General features: G+C 53.1%; 2 protein-coding genes across 5 annotated transcripts in view; one reads left to right on the top strand and one right to left on the bottom strand.

Annotated features, from left to right (window-relative positions):
• Positions 1-3,918, top strand: part of Fam83g (family with sequence similarity 83 member G) — a 25,229-nt gene extending 21,311 nt beyond the window's left edge. The window contains exon 6 of the mRNA XM_055594323.1: positions 1,297-3,918. Coding sequence (XP_055450298.1) covers positions 1,297-1,659 — 363 coding nt within the window. The 3' untranslated portion in view covers positions 1,660-3,918. The remainder of the gene's footprint in view (positions 1-1,296) is intronic.
• The window catches only part of Slc5a10 (solute carrier family 5 member 10), a 46,142-nt gene extending 31,669 nt beyond the window's left edge, over positions 1-14,473 (bottom strand). For 3 of the 4 annotated variants that reach the window (XM_055594324.1, XM_055594325.1, XM_055594327.1), the window contains exons 1-8: positions 14,360-14,473; positions 10,171-10,242; positions 9,679-9,783; positions 9,291-9,350; positions 9,049-9,153; positions 3,547-3,652; positions 3,222-3,302; positions 1,730-1,935 (exon numbers count right to left, since the gene is read on the bottom strand). In XM_055594324.1, the coding sequence (XP_055450299.1) occupies positions 1,730-1,935; positions 3,222-3,302; positions 3,547-3,652; positions 9,049-9,153; positions 9,291-9,350; positions 9,679-9,783; positions 10,171-10,242; positions 14,360-14,473 (849 nt within the window). The remainder of the gene's footprint in view (positions 1-1,729; positions 1,936-3,221; positions 3,303-3,546; positions 3,653-9,048; positions 9,154-9,290; positions 9,351-9,678; positions 9,784-10,170; positions 10,243-14,359) is intronic. The other variant, XM_055594326.1, reaches the window with a different exon arrangement.
• Between the last annotated feature and the right edge of the window lie 2,323 nt (positions 14,474-16,796).

Raw genomic sequence — 16,796 nt, 5'->3', positions numbered from 1 at the left:
CTTTTCTTTTCTTTTCTTTTCTTTTCTTTTCTTTTCTTTTCTTTTCTCTTCTCTTCTTTTCTTTTTTCTTTTCTTTTCTTTTCTCTTCTCTTTCCTTTCCTTCTCTCTCTCTCTCTCTCTCTCTCTCTCTCTCTCTCTCTCTCTCTCCAGCATCTCACTATGTCACCCTAGTTGACCTGGAACTCTGTAGACCAGAGTGTCCTTGAATTCATAGAGATCTCCCTGCCTCTGCCTCCCAAGTGCCAGGGATTAAAGGTGCGTATTACCACGCTCAGCCTTTCTGATGACAAAATGGTCACTTACCCACTGTGGGTGGACCTGTAGCTAGGCAAAGGCATGAAGTTCAGCATGTGAGGTAGAGTTCAGTGAAACTCTCAGGTGCCAGTAAGCTCTATCTCTTAATACCAAGGCCTGGCATCCTATAGCAGACCCAGCCCAAGGTGAGGCAGGGAGTCAGGGCAGGTGCTATAACTGCCTAGGGTTAGCAGAGACTATCCTCAGTATCCCTGGTGACCCTTTCTAGGCCTTTTGGGCTTCTTATCTGCACTCATCCAGCCATGAAAGCAGGATGAATGCTGACTCATTGGCCTTCATGGGAAGTGCTTCTGAATGGCACTCTACCCAGAGATGTGGGGCTAGGCTGGGCCTGCCCAGTGGGTAGGGAATAGGTGGCAGGGATTAGGGGCCCATCTACTACCATAGCAGGCCCTCCAGGCTGCCTTTCACCCTCCTGGGTTGGCCTTCAGTCCTCAAAGGAAAAGGCCTGAAAGGCCTGGGCAGGAGGTAAAGGCTACATGAGAGCCTCTGGCATCTGGGGTCCCAGAGGAGTACAGCCCTGCTTGAGAACCACAGGTTACCAAGCAGAAATGAAGGCCCTGCCTCCCAGTGCCTCTGTCACCTCCTAGTATGAGAAAGCCATGCGAAAAGTTTCTCCGCTTCTCCAGGGCTGCCTAAAGCCTTCAGGAGGGGCTGGGTAGGCATTGATCGAAGAGAAGGGAAGTGGCTTGTCTGAGGTCATCTGGAGGATTCATGATCAGGAGAGGTCAGAATTACCTCGGTTCTCATCAGACATCCAGGCAGAAGCACAGCCACCCACAACCTACTCTGTTCCCTCCGTCCATGCACAAACCACAAAGGGAAGAATCATTCTATATTACAGATGAGGAAACTGAGGCTCTAAGTGGCTAAGCCCTCTGGTGAGTGGAGAAGCAAACCAGGCTCTGTATGGTCTATGCAAGAGTCCTATTAGCCCTCCCACCATGCCACCCAAGACTTCACTCTCCTTTATCTCTCTAGGGCCAGCAGTTCCACCGACATGGAGGCACTACCTCAAGGACCTCAGGGCCTCCACGCTTCCGGCCTGCTGCTGATGGTAGCCAGAGCTCTTCCAAGAAAGCAATCCCAGCCACAGCAGGTCCCCACCACTGGCAGCCTAAGGGTAGCCCAACATCCCGAATGCTGCCAGATCCTGGGAGCCCAAGGCCAACCCGAAATACTCGCCTACGAGCGGAGCTCAGGGCCACTGAGGAACGCCCGAGTCCCTTCGGAATCCCATACTCCAAATTGTCCCAGTCAAAGCACCTAAAGGCCAGGGCGGTTGGCAGCCAGTGGGCCCCATCTGACTCCAAGCGTAGGGTCCGAGACCACAAGGAACCCTAGCAGCCCAGATGGACCCTAACCCCGCCCCAGAGGGCAGCAGTTGGGGGAGGTGGGCGATGTTGGCCCTCACCTGGTCAGTGCACCAATACCAGGTGGCCAAGATGGTCAGTCCAAAGGTCATCCCAGTCCACGGGAGGTCTCCTGTGGATGGGTCCCGGAACATATGCATGGCGTCTGCCCTCGGCAGGTGGCAGGTGGTATTGGGGATGGTCCTGGAGGGGATGGCCTGGGCATATGCTGCCTCCAGTTGCTCATAACCACCAATCTCGTTGAAAGCTGCAGGAGTGGGTGGAATGGGTTGGTTTTGGGTTGCCCTAACTCCCTGACTCCTACCCTCATCTCACAGATAACTTCATGCGTCAAACTGGAATCTCTACCTCACCTTGCCTGTTCTAGGAAGGGCTGAGGTTAAAAAAAAAAAAAAAAAAAAAGGTGAAACAGAGTATTTTATTTGTATTTAAAATAATATTAAATGAGCATTTTGCACATGGGCCCACAGTGTCCTGTTGGCCAGCAGGAATCCTGGCTAGTCTCTGGAAGCCTGCTGTCTCAGGCATGGGGTTCTCTGCCAGTCTTTGGACTGGCCCTTCAAGGAGGTGGAAGTGGTTTTCTCGGTATTTGAGTCATCTAGTATTGAAGCCATGACCTGAGCTTCTGAAGGCTGTGGCTTCCAGAGAGCTAAGACACTGCTAGCATTGAGGCCCCCTCCTTCCAAGACACAGGGAAGGGAGGCAGAGGCTCCTCAGAGCCTTACAGAAGGCCTAGCAGGTAGGGCTCAGGCCAGGGGTCTTTCCTCTGAGTCTAGAACGTGTCCTATCTACCTCAGGGTTGGGTGGTGCGAGGCCAAGCTCTGGCCTGGCTGTCTCTGTAGTTCCCTGTCCTCTCATCCAGCCGGTGTCTGGCCATTAGGCCCCTCACATGCAGTAGGCTCTGGAGACAGGCTGCTACTCTGGGAGGAGCACACCTGGGTGTAGGGCAGCGTCTGACATCTCCCAGGCCCCCGTTCCCAGCAGGGTGTGGAGCTGGGAGCCTAGGTAGGCCAGGGTCTGTTTCAGTAGGCATCTGTGAGGAGGCCCATAGGTGGCTGTGCCACAGGGTCCCAGGCTCTGAGCTGAGGCTTCATCCTTAAAGCCACCCCCCTTGAGACCTCTTTCCCCCCTCCCTTCCCTGCTGTCTCCCTCCCAGGGCGTGAGTAGAACGCCCCTGTCTGTTTCTAAACTAGTGTTACCTGTCCAGCATACCTCCTTCCCTGCAGGCTTTTGTCTGGCAGGAGACAACATCACCTCCTGGGACAGGACTCTGACATGACTTTAAGCACTGGAGGAAACACCTCAGCACTTTTGTGGTCTGCTAATTGTGTGCCTGCCTGCCCAGCTGCCTGCTGCGGGGACTGCCCAGCCCTGAGGGAGCCTAGTCAGTGCCTCAGCACTGCGCCCCTGTAGGCAGGAGGGGGCAGAGCCCATCAGCCTAGGATGCCCACAGTGGGGCAAATAATTGGCCTAACCTTAAGAGCTCCTCAGGGTGCTAGGACAGCCCACCAGTGCCCAGCCCCCAGACCTCACCTTTGACAGCCAGAATGACGGCGCCCACCACCATGATGACCGTCTGCAGCGCATCTGTGTATATCACAGTGGCCAGGCCCCCTGCCAGGAACAAAGTGCCGGAATGAGTGCCCCCTCCCTGAGTCAACAGAATCTGATGGATGTCACCAGAGCTGTTGGTGGGGCTCTGTCCTTGCAGGTGGGTGAGCTGCACCTAAGTACCTAAGCAACCAGTTAGCCAGGCCCCAGCTCCCTGCTCACCACCCGTGAACTGGCCACTCTCAGGGGTCCCTGTGCTGCCCATCATCCTGGCTCCTTGCTCCTGCTGGGCTGTCAGGATCTGTACCTGCGATGGTGTACAGGGCGGTGATGGCGAGCGTGAGGATGGTGGACAGGTAGAAGTTCCAGCCCAGGCAGATCTGGACAAACAGGGCTCCCGCGTACAGGTCAATCTGGGGAAAGCGGAATTGGGCAGAAGTCAGGCGTTACAGCGAGATACAGGGCTCAGAGCCTGGGTGCTGTACTCACTGGCTTTGTGGCCTGGCCTCAGCCATGAATATGGTTGTCTCAGGGAAGAGGAATAGAGACCCTCCCGACCCCAGCTGTTCACTACCTGGTGGGGTGGCTGAGGGTGGGAGAGAGAACTGGCTGTGGGCAGCTGTGTGTCATGTTCAGATTATGGCAGATGTTACTGTCACAATAAAATTTTAAGTGGCCAGTGCCCACCAGAGAGCAGTGTTGTCATTGAATTTAGCCCCTACCCAGGGGACATGAAAGAGCCCTGTCCCCTCAGTTTCATATGGGACTGCGACAAGAAGGCACCCAACTTGACTTCAGAGACTCAAAGAGACGAATAAGCCTCAGAAACAGCTTCTTATGCTCACCTCCCCTCACACCTCTCCCTGCTGCCTCCTTCCTACAGTTAAGAGACCTAGGCATCTGGAACTCTAATCTGGTCTTCCAGGTGACTACTGATGCTTGCATTTGGGTGTGGGTGTGGGTGTAAAGGGGGCAGGGGAGGCACAGTGTATAGGTAAAGACAAGGGAGGGGACAGCCTTCAGCTTGAGCAGAAATGCTGCATCTCAGAGGAGAAAGTACTCTTGAAGAAGCTGCTTAGTATGACTGAAGAGGCTGAGGCTCAGGGAGGGAAGAGACTTCTTGAAGCCAGATCCCTTCCGGATGTCTGCACCTGGCATCATCAGGTGAGGCTTGACTAGGAGAAAGGGTGGGTATGGCAGACCTCTGGAGAGCCAGCTATTCCTGGGGTTTCCTTACCTGGATATGGCCACTCCTAGCACTGTGCTACACCTAGGCCTCAGCTTCTAGCCCCCTGGGCCTGGGACTGTGCTCTCTGTTTCTCATCTTCCAGATTCCCCATCCTGACCCACAACACCACACCTCCTCCATGGTTTCTCCCTGCCTTTCGTGGGAGCACTTGGAAGAGATTGGGGGGCTGATGGCAGACGTATGGGGTAGGACCCTGCTCATCATCCAGCGGGAGTCTCCTGTCCAAGGGAGACCCAGTGGACACTGATGAGACCTGCCTGAGCACCTGCTGCCTAGCGTCCATTCCGACCTTGTACCAATGGAAGTTAATAGCTATGGGACCTAGGGCTGTCCTGTGTCCTATGTGTCTTATACCTCTCGACAGGTCACCTCCCTCCTGGGACACCATGGTCCTTCTCTGTTAAGCAGGGCACCAGGAGCAAACTTGTTTCCAGCAGCCAGCCAGAAATCCTCGGCCTTCTGTCCCTGCAGCCTCCCTGCCTGCCACTTACTAGCCCAGCATTAGCCTGCCACTTACTAGCCCAGCATTAAAGGTCCAGAAGATGAGGGCCCTCTCTGGGACTTCCTGTCCTTTGTGCTGCCTTTCCTTAGTGGTCCTTAGATTCCACAGAGTCTAATCTAATTCCCCAAAACATAGGTGGGGAGATGGAGGCCAAGAGAGTGGAGGAACTTGCCTCTCACAGCAAAACCCCAGAGACAGAGCCAAAAGGACGACATTGGTCATCTTTGTCCTAAAGGAAGGGCCACTCTCAGGCCCAAGGCAAGTCAGGCCTCTGCTATTGCTGCAGTGGGTTCTGCCTGGCCCACGCTCACCTGATCACCATGCCCCCAGCCCCAGCCTTCCCCAGCAACACTGCCACGCCAAACTCTCTCCACGGCTCCTTGCCTACAGCTGGGTTCTTGAAGCCCAGCTGTCCCCAAAGAAGCCCTTACTGCTTTTCCTGCCTTGATAGTGGAGGCATGTTTGTGTGCAGGTACCATCCTGGCTGTCACGTACCTGGTGACTCCCCTAAAGGTCACAGCCCCCAGCAGATGATTGTTAACATGCCTTGCTTAAGGTCCTGTGGTCCCAGGAAGCAGTCGAGGCCATCTTTTCCTGCTGCAGGACCCGGGACCTTCAAGCTTCTGGGGGAGGAACCCAGTGGCTGGGGTAAGACAGGAGGGGTATGAAGGGGAGGGAGACCCTTGTGGGGGTGGTGGAGGAGCTCCATTGGGCTCACAATTCTGAGTTGAAGCACTGTGTTGCCAAAGGAGCGTCACTGTGTCTCCACCCAGTGGAGTGTTGAAGAGGTGAAGAAGGCTTCGGTGACCCAGGCCCCACGCTCTGGTCTGTGCCCTCTCCTTGCCACCCTTGTCCTTTTCTCTCTCTTATGATCCTCCATGGAACAGCACAGAATTCCTGGGACCCCTCCAGGGGTCACCTATGTTCCCAATCCAGGGGCGTGCCATTTTTGTGGGGGCCATGTCAGGTGGGTAAGGCAGCAGAGAAGAGAACCTGCTTGTCTTTGCCACACTCTGCCTTTCACCACCCCCTGCCACTGAGGACTCTTTCCAAATACCCACCTGATTTCCCCTTCCTGCCCCTTGAAAAGCCTTGCAGCCCTGCCTGAGTTTACCTGTGCAAGGAGAAAGCGAGGTGTCTAACCTGCAGAGGGCTAGGCTTCCAGGCTCTGCGGCTGGCTTTCCTGTTCCTATTGCCCTCTACGATTGCTTCCTCACTAGGATCCTGATGTTCTGTCTGTGTAAGGAGTCTGTCTGGAAAGTGCATGTGGGGCTAGCCTGCTCACCCACACCCAAGCATACGGTGGGCACACAGCGAGTGGCATGTTTCCCTAGATCAGGGAATGGCACTGAAGCCTGCAGGACAAACCCATCCTATCCTGTGGCACTATTTCGAATGGTTGGCAGGACTGAGTCAGGCAGAGGCCGTGGTGCCCAACTGATTTAATCTCTAGACCTTCATGAGGGTAGGGGGAGCCAAATCCTGGCTGTTATTTCATTCCATTCTAAGGGCACTGTAAGGCACACAATAGCACTGGGCATATCAATGGAGAGCGAAAACGGGATGGAGAATACACTCTTTTTGTTTGATCTATTCAGACAGGGTCTTACTCTGCAACCCAGGCTGGCCTTGAACTCATAGCAACCTTCCTGACTCAGCCCTCAGATGCTGGGATTGCTCAGCTGTGACTTCCTGAGTCAATTATTCATGTCCCAGAAAATGTTAAAGGAAGGAAGAAAGGAGAGACAGTAAAAGGGGAGGGGGGTTTAGACCTGCAGGGACAGGGGTGAAAGGAGAGATTTGAGAGTCCAGAGAGGTGAAGGTATAGCATGTATTCCTCAGAGAAGAGCATCTGGGGAAGGCCATAACAAGTGCTGAGGTCCTGAGGCAGAAACCCACCTGGCGTTTGTGGGAATGCATGGAGGCCAATATGGCCGATATGCAGTGCGCGACTCTAGGGGAGAGGAGAGGTAAGGTCAGCGAGGTAGCAGGAACAGTATGATGGATCAGCTTGTGGGCCATGGTTAGCCTATAATGAGGGGCATGTGGTATCATGCTTCACTTCCCTATTTTCCAGAGGTTAAATGCCTGGCCCAGAGCCCCACAGTGATGGAACCGCACTCGGACTCTTGGCTCTGACACAGGTTGTGATTTTCCACACCTGCATGTAGATCAGCACGCTGATGCTCCTGTTTGAATAACAGCAGCAGGAGGGCCCTGTGACCTATGCCTGGACAAGCTGTACAGACAGGCAGGGCGTTCCTAGGCTCTGTGTCTGGGCCTAGTGTGGCCCACGCACTTCAAATAGCTCCACTCCGAAGCCAAGACCCAGGGCGGGCCCTGCCTCTCCCAAACCAAGCGCAGCAATTAGTGCCTCTGCCTGATTGCTTGCTCGCTTCCCCTCAGCCTCAGAGGGCAGTTGCCTGGTGCTGAGGCAGGGCCTTTAAGGCGACTGCTCCGCGTTTATAGCAGCTAACTCAGAGTCACCCACAAGGCAAGAGTCTGAAGCCACATCCTGGCTGTTGTGGTTCCGACAGAGTCCTGGATCTCAACTGACCTTGGCCTGGCCACCATCACCTTGGTGAAGGAGTCAGCAGCAGCTAGATGAGCTTGCCTCCAAGGCCCCTCCTATGCATTCTGCGTCCCTCTGCCGGAGGAAGTCCTGCCCAGTGGCCCACTTGAAGCCTCCCAGTGTACGGTCTTAGGTGGTGTGAAGTCTTGGATGACTAGCCACACTGCCTTTTTCCTCCATCCCCAGCTCAGCTGAGAATTTCTGCAAAGCTGACCCTGGCCACCTTCTGCTGATAACCCACCAATTCTGGAGCTCTCTGACCTCTCACAGCCTAAGGCTGCAGTCTCCTGTCCTGCCTCTTCCCTCCAGCGCAGTCTGTCTATCCCAGAGCCAGATGTGACACTAGGCTGTTTTTGTGAATGTTAGAACATGCCTGCCAGTGTGCCTCAGTCCCCACCACTTCTCATGGCTGACCTAGCGTCTCCTCACAGGTTCTAACCCAAATGTGTCCCTAGTGATGGCCCCAGACATCTCTGTGGCCCCATCTCCTTCCTTGGTAACCCCCCACCCTGACTATTGCATCCTTTGATCCATTGAGGCCCAGTCCTATCTCTTCCTCATCTGAGCCCTGGGTTTGCCTGTCTTATGTACCTATACACACCCCACTGCAGAATGGACCCTAGGTAGGCCAGGACCAGGCTTCCTTCACTCTGCCTGGCTTCCAGAAGGTGGGTTTTGGGAGAAAAGGGGTGGAGGTGAGCGAAAGAGTAGGAGAGGGACAGTAAAACTCAAGGCCAGATCCCTCCAGATTGGTACAGGATCCCCAGAGAGAGGAAATCCATCATGATTCTCTGGGAACATCTAGGGAAGACTGTGGTAAGATGTTGCTCGGGAAATAGCATCCACCTCCCCAGGTCCTGAGACCCAGCTACGCTGCCTCCACAGGAAGCAGAGGACTAGGCTGGACAGGCTCCCTCAGTCACTGGCTTGAGGTCACTGACTCACGCTCAGGCCCCTCTCAGGATCCTGCTGCTGCTGCTGGAGCCTAGGCGTTCCCGAGGGATTGTACCAGGCCTCCCACAGCTACTTGGCGTACCCCAAAGCCCACAACCTCAGGTTCCCTGACTATAAAACCAGGCGCTTGACCAGACACTCCCTGAGTTCCTCCTACTCTGAGACTGGAAGTGAGCGTCCTGCTTTTGACACTCCCAGGGCCAAGTCCTAAGGTCCTAAGAGAAAGTTGTTGACAAGCAGGAGGCCCAGGTGGACTTAGAGCATGGAACTGTTAGCCACCACGAGGCCTTTGGCTCCCTCTACTGGTGAGTCCTGGCTCCCTCTGAATAGCCCAGACCTCACTCCCTACCCTCCGTCCTGCCTAGGTTGCCAGGAGATTCTGCCCAGGTTACCATTTCTCCCTGGCCCTCTGTCTCCCTAGTTGGCACACCCATAAGTTGCCAGGTGAACTAGCACCTAAGGCCCCTCCAAGGCGCTGTTTCCCCCCAGATGCTGGAAGTTTTCAGGCAGAAGCAGGCTAGGGGCTGCTCACCGATATCTTGGTAAAGACAGACAGCAACAGGGACAGGACAGAGAGGTACATGCGAATGCGCTGGCCACCGAAGCGCCTCTGAATGTATTCAGGCAAGGTGACGATCTGGGGAGCAGAGGGGATGAGGCCTAAGTGAACTCAAAGGGATGAGGTGAGTATCAGGGGTGGGGCTGGAGGTCCTGCCTGCCCCTGCCAACTCGAGGAGGGTCCAGCCTCTGCCAGGGCCCCAGGCACAGACTCACCTCTGAAGATATGTAGATAGGTACAAACACCCATGCCAGCGCCAAAAGCACATACGTGGCCTGTGGGAACAGAGGCATGAGAAGGCTGTGGGCCCAGTTCCCGGAAGCCCCGCCTGAAACACAGCCAAATGTGGCAGCCACTGGGAGCACTGGGACTCCTTCGGCCCCTCCTGCAGTGCTGTGAGAAGCTGGGTGCTCCGGCCTCCTGTGAACCTCTCTGGACAGGTAGGCTGCCCAGAGCTCCTGTGTCTACGACCAGCTGTGTGTCACAGTGTGGCAGGCCTTGGCTGACGCACATTGCCACAAGCCACCTTATCTAGGGTGGTCAGTGTGGCTGCGCCCTCTGCCCCAGCCCTCCCACAGGCCATACCCATCCTCTGCGACTCACATTCCACTCGAAGCCTGCCACAGCCAGGCCTCCAGCAGCGCCTGAGCCTGCCAGTCCCACGAAGAGGCCAGAGCCCTCACTGCTTGCAAAGAGCGAGGCTCCGATCTGCAGAGGGAAGGAAACTGGTCATTGTGAGCCCATTACATCAGCGCCTCATGACCTGGAAATACCTCCTTCAACCTGGCAGGTCTTAGGGGCATACCCCCTTCACATATAAGGAGCCCAGGATCAGGGGTGCAAGTTGGGGTACCCATAGCTAGCCACAGGCTAAGAAAGTAACAGTTTTTTCAGACTCAAAAGCTCTTTAACTCAAAACTTCTAGCAGTTTGTCCCTACATAGCCAACCTGGAGCCGGGGCAGGGGTCTCCTTTAGCCCAGACTTATTCCATTGAGCTGGTCTCCGACAGGGACCTTGAATAACACTTATGAAGTGACCTCAGGGATGGAGTCAGCCCCGTGGACAAAGGAGAGGTGAGAAGGGGGTGAACTCACCGGCCACCAAGCCATGTCCCGGCCTGCCAGGAAGTAGCCGCTCACTGTGTTCCTGCTGGCTCGACAGGCAGACTATGAGAACAGCAAAGGGCAGAAGCTTCAACAAAGGTGGGACGCTGTGCCCCCGCCAAATGCCTTGCATCTCCTCCATACTCTGAGCATAGCAATGCCATGTGACCCACAAAGTGAGGATGTGTACACACACACACACACACACACACACACACACACACATACACACAATGCTCACAGTAGCATTATCCACAAGAGCCCAAAGTGGAAACAACCTGAAGTCCACAAACTGATGAACGCGCAAAATGAGGCATATCCATACAATGGAATGCTAATTAAGCAAAGGATCCACAGTTGTCTGGCTCCCAGTTTATTTTCTCTTTCAAGGTTGGGCCGTATTCCTTTCCTAAGACACAATATTCCTATTTGGTCAAGCAAGAGGGGTTGGTTTTACGGATAAGATAAAAAAGGCAACAAAAACTCTGAGCAGGCTGCCAACTCCAAAGTGACTGACTGCCTCATGAGGCTGAGACTGGAGCAGGGCGGAGAACCCATGGAGTGGACCCTGGGCTACTTCCCGTTTCTGGTGCCGGCAATGAGTCAGGGGAACTGCACTTCATCCTCCCAGCGGAAGCTGGCCTCATTGTGCAGGCAGTAGCGCCTCTTCAATGTGATGTCCGGGAAGTGGAAACTTACTGTGGTGACTGACCCCACCTTTTCTTTTTTTAGAACTCCTGTTTTTATTTTACATGCATACCTGTGCACCATGTGCACGCCTGGCGCCTTCAGAAGGCAGATGGTACTGGAGCCTCTGGAACTGGAGTGACAGATGGGTGTGACATGTGGGTGCTGGGAATTGAACCCAGGTCCCCTGGAAGAGCAGCCAGTACTCTTAACCTACTGAGCCATCTCTCCAGCCCTGTGATTGACTCCATTTTGACTCTCAACCTGGCCTGTTGGGACTATACTCTAAAGCAGTGGTCCTTGTCGCTTGTTTATTTAACGTCTCCCCGTCCATCAAACCTTCGCATCAGTGGGAATATCTGGTCCAAACTCACTGCTCAGATCTGCTGCTGTAACTTCATGGTCACATGTGTCTCACTTCTGTGTGTGTGTGTGTGTGTGTGTGTGTGTGTGTGTGTGTGTGTGTGTGAGAGAGAGAGAGAGAGAGAGAGAGAGAGAGAGAGAGGACAAGCTCTGCTCTCAGCCCTCATCTCCCACTTTGTTGGAGACAGGGTCTCTGGCTGTTCGGCATTGGTAGATTCTAGATTCTCCTACTTGCCTCCCATCTCCCTGCCACGGAAGCACTGGTCTCACAGGTGCATGGTTTAAACGGGTTCTGGTTTTGTTTTATTTGAGATAGGGTCTCTCTGTGTAGCCCTGGCTGACCTGGAACTCACTCCGTAGACCAGGCTGGCCTTGAACTCAAGAGATGTACCTGCCTCTGCCTCCTGAGCGCTGTGATTAAAGGAGTGTGCCACAGCTGCCCGGAGGGGTTCTGGGCCCCCTCGTGCTTGCACAGCACAGGCTTTACCTACCCAGCTAAGTCCCCCGCCTGTCACCTCTGCTCATTCCAGCTGATGCTCAGTGCATGGCTACATGCAAATGCTTGAACTTCTAGAAGGGACAGAGACCACAAGTGTGACCTTCAGGAGAACAACACCAAGATGTGACCACTTTAGCCAGCACTGGGCTTCATGAACCAAATCAAAGAGGCTGGTAGGGAGTCTGCTCGTTCTAACCAGCGGTCGGCTCCTTCACGCAGGCCTCTGAGCCTCTGCAATTCCTGGCACACCAGCCTAGGTACAGGAAGCACCGGCACCAGGGTGGATTCCTCTGTGCTTCGATGGCAGGCAGAGAGCCCATTGCATGCTGGGAACTGGTGAGCACAGTTGCTAGAATGCTGCCTAGGTTGGCTGGTAGGGGCTGACATGCTCTGAGGCCCTCTGCAGGAGGTGGGCTTCAGGGAACTGGCCTCAAGGCAGTGCTGTACTGGTTTGATCTGGCCCAAAAGGCTGTTTTCCTCGTGCTCCTCCTTAGCAACCTGGGGTCACACCGGTTCTCAGTCAGGAGCCTCTCCTTGTATCTAGAGTCTTCCCTGAGGAGCTTAATCATTTCTAGCTTTCAATTTAGAGCGAGAGAGCCTGGCAACCCTCGTGCTCACTTGAACACTTACAGGCCATGGCAGGTTACTAATTAGCCTCATTTCAGCACTGTCTCTTGGGAAATAGGCAGGGGAGGCACCAGGAATGTCCCCACCGGGGAGCAGTCAGAGCACAAGCTCCCTGTCATATGTGCATGTGGCCTGTCCATATGACTGATTAGCTTAGTAACGGCAAAGGTTACAGGGCTCCACAAAAGGTATAATCCTGACATACTGTGAAAATTAGAAAAATGTGACAGAGTGAGAGCATGCAATGGGAAAAATGGCACGAAAGACACGCTCAATGGAGGGTTGTTAAATCGTCACCTTGTAAACTGTACACACACACACACACACACCACACCCCCACCCAACACACATACCATAGGGCTGGAGAGATGGTTCAGTTGTTAAGAGCATTGACTGCTCTTCCAGCAAATCTGGGGTGCTAGGGCTCAATTCCTAGCACCCACATGGCGGCTCACAATCATCTGTTATTCCAGTTGCAGAGGATCTGACATTCTCTTCTGGCCTCAACCACGGCATCAGCCAATCAATGGGCATCAGCCAGGCATGCACATGGTACACAGACATACATGCAGGCAAAACACCCATCCACATAAAATGAGACACAAAACAAAGCAGGATCTGAAAAGTACAAAAAAGGAGAAGAGTTGGGAACCCAGCTCTGCTGATGGCCACGATGGGCTATTTGTCATTTGGTATCTGATCACATAATTAATTATATTAGTGCTGCCACCACTACCGCCATCACCATCACCACCAGCACTGTGCTGGTGTGGTGGCTGGTATGGGAGGGCCCACACCATTATTGGGGCCACTGTGGGCTACTGATCCTAGGTTCTGTAAGAAAGCAGGCTGAGCAAGCCATGGGGATCAAGCCAGTAAGCAGCACCCCTCCCTGGCCTCTGCATCAACTCCTGCCTCCAGCGTCCTGCCCTGCTTGAGTTCCTGCCCTGACTTCCCTCAGTAATAGGTTGTGACCAGAAAGCTATACGATGAAATAAACTTTCTTTCCCAAGCTGCTTTTGGTCATGGTATTTTATCAGAACAATAAAAACTTCAACTAAGACAACCACCACCATCATTCTACCGCCACCACCACCACCTTCACCACCACCTCCACCACCACCTCCACCACCTCCACCACCACCACCGTCACTACCACCAACACCATTACCATCATTAGCACCCTTAAAACATCACCATTGCTATCACCACCATTACCGCCATCAACACCATGTTCATTAGCACTAACCGCTGCCAGTCCTACTGCTACTGCCACTACTCTAGGTCCGACGGTGGCAGCAGGGTTGTGTCATCCCCAGGCCTCTTTGGTAGACATCATCCTGTGAAGCAGATGCTGTCTGAGTGAACATGAGCAGTCCCCCACTCCCCAGGCTCTTATCTTGGGCCAGGATTTATAGAAGGAAAGAAAGGGATGATGAGAACCTACAGAGAACCCCTAGGCTCCAAGGCTGAGGCAAGGAATGGCCCTAAACATGGTACAATGAGGTGGGCCACGGCTGCTTTGTCGCACTTCCTCCCATTTAGGGGTGCCCTAAAGATTGGCATCAAGATCACACTAAGGAGGGCCTACTTCCACTCTGTGGACCCTGGGTAAGTCTAACTACCCCCTGTTGCTTTGGCTTCTTATCCACAGGCAAGCCTGGCCTTCCTTGAGGTTGGAGGTGAGGTAGGTATGGGACATAGGGAGGACTCTGACAACTTCGCAGCAGGGCGTCTGCTGTTAATAGATCTTTTGCTGGACCAAATCACCTGTCTGTCCGATCAAGGGGAAGAAACTAGGCTCAGGAGTTAGTGAGCAGGGCAGGTCTAGCAGGCACTTTGAGCCCCTGAACACCCTCCCACCTCTGGATTCTTCATCCAAGACTCTGGGCACAGTCAGGGAATCACTACAATCCCAGTATTCAGGCAGCAGGCCACCAAACAAGACCCGTGCTGTCACCCAGCTCTGCCCTGAGAGCCCTGAGGGCCACCATAGGTTCTTACCCATATGCCCACAGCTACATTCAAGGCAAAATACACAGCGATGACAATGATGTCAGTGATGCTCAGCTGGGACCCTGGAGCATGAAGGACTTCTGTGGAGTTGTCCGCTGCCATCCTGCTGCAAGCACCACTGGGAGCCCAGGGACTGAGGAGAGGCAAGGTCACCAAGGGCTCTCTGAGCAGAAGTCATTGATCATTAAACCAGTGAGAAAGTGGCATCTCTAGCCCATGGTGTGGCTGTGTGCCAGGGACTGCTTCAAAGTGCAGATATATCCCCTTGGCTCCCCAGTGGCAGGTGAATCTCAGGGGGCAGAAACTAGGGTGATCTGGAGAAGCGAGGGCAGAGGGAAAGGAGCCTTCTTAAACTCTGAGTGGGCTGGGAGAGGGAGGGAATGGAATGGCTCTGAAGGAAGCCCCAGTTTGGCTTCCCCTAGATTTAATTTAGTTAAGTATAGAGGAATAGGATGGGATGGCTGCCTTACCTCTTGGGACATCTCCCTGAGGGATAGGTATGTCCCTGGATTCAGTTGGTTGAGTTGAATTCAAGATGGTGGCTCCTTACAACAGCAGGAGTGACCCTATGCCAAGCCCTAAGTCCTATCATCATATTTTCTTTCTTTTCTTCTCTTTCTTTCTTTCTTTCTTTCTTTCTTTCTTTCTTTCTTTCTTTCTTTTTTTCCTTTCTTTTTCTTTTCAGCCAGCAAGACAGACCTGCCTGTACCACTTGGCCACCCATTTACCCACCTCTTCAGCCTGGGCCAATAGTTGTCAAATACCAAAGACCCCTTCCCATTCTGTAGCTGTTCCCATGTCATGGTCAAAGCCATCATGCAGTGTAGGTGATAGCTTAGTCTAGCTGAGGAAACAAAGGCTGAAGACTAAGGTCCCCACCATTCAAGGGGCAGAGCTAGGTTCTCCTGCAGATTCAGATGTGGGTCTCAGCATGGTGACCCCACTGTGACTCCACCAAGGCCTTCCACCCACTCAGCAGTGACATTAATGTGTCATGCTCTGCTCAGTCACTTGGCTCCTGTTCTTTGACACATTTGGAGTTTAACTGCACACGAAACCCAGAAGTGTTAATGAGTGAGTGGCTGCTGCCAGGAACACACTGGCCTACAATCCCACCTTGTCTGCTACTTGGCAACACTGAGCAGAGACTAAAGGTTAACTCATCTGTGTAGGGCATGACTAAGACAGGAAACTGAGTTTCTACTGAGCACAGGCTTCAGCAGGCTTATATGGCTGTCTCCACTACACTTGCTGGCAAGCTGGCCTCAGTGGAAAAGATTGCCTCTAGTGTCTGTGAACCAAATGCCCATTTGTACCATTCTAAAAGACCCACTGAGTGACTTCCAGATTTATTAAGTGTGGTGGTTTGAATTAGAATGACCTCCATATGCTTATATAGCTGAAAGCTTAGTCACTAGGGAGTGGCCCCACTTAAAAAGATTAGAAGGATTGGGAGGTGTGGCCTTGTTGCAGGAAGTGTGTCACTGAGGTTTCAAAAGCCCATGCCAGGCCCAATCTCTCTTCCTCTGCTTGTGGATGAGGATGCAGCTCTCAGCTATTGCTCCAGTGCCATGCTGTCATCTTCCTTGCCATGATGATAATGGACTGACCCTCTGAAACTGTAAGCAAGCCCCCTAATGAAATGTTTTCTTGTATAAGAGTAGCTTTGGTCACGGTGTCTCTTCACAGTAATAGAACACTAAGACACTGAGCCTGTTTCATCAAGATGAGTGGCCGAATCAACAGCCACTGGTGCCTCCCCTCAGCAGGAAGTAAGGCACTGATAGATAACATTGCCCACCTTTAATGAAAGAAAAATTTCAAGAAGAAAACTGATTTTCTAGTTCTATCCTGAAGGATGTGATCATGGGAGAAATGACAGCCCTGCTCCTGTGCCCAGCCATATCCACATTTACACACATGAAACAGGACATAGCAATTCTGGTTCAACTAGCCCAAAAAGGTGAGGACTCCCCACCTTGTTGAGGAGCTATCTGCTTCTTAGTCCATTTTCTGTTACTACAACCAAATACCATAGACTAGGTAAAGAAAAAAAAAAAATTCATGCAGCCCATTGTTCTGGAAACCGGACAAAGGGACACATCGAGAACGGCCTTCTTGTTTGTGGGGGCCCTAAAAGTCCTGAAGCAGGACAGAGAGGCATGTACCCCAGAGTGAACAGACTTTGAAAACAGACCCACTCTTGTATCTTGATCAGGTAATTACACCCTAATCACCTCTTAAAGTCTCCTCCCTTCTGATTCTGTAGATTCAGTTTTCACTAAGTGAGATTTGGGGATGTGCTCAAACCATAGAACCATCCATCTGAAGAGGAAGTCCCCAGACTCTTTAGAACCGATTTCTGAGTCTGTCATCAGTGCGGGGGTTGGGACCAGAGCAAAACAAATGTGTAACCAGCACAGAG

This window comes from Psammomys obesus, unplaced genomic scaffold (assembly GCF_907164565.1).
Source record: "Psammomys obesus unplaced genomic scaffold, mPsaObe1.curated_primary_1811, whole genome shotgun sequence".
NCBI lineage: Eukaryota > Metazoa > Chordata > Mammalia > Rodentia > Muridae > Psammomys > Psammomys obesus.
The sequence above is the reverse complement of the archived record's forward strand: the minus strand, read 5'-3'. Positions and strand labels throughout refer to the sequence as shown.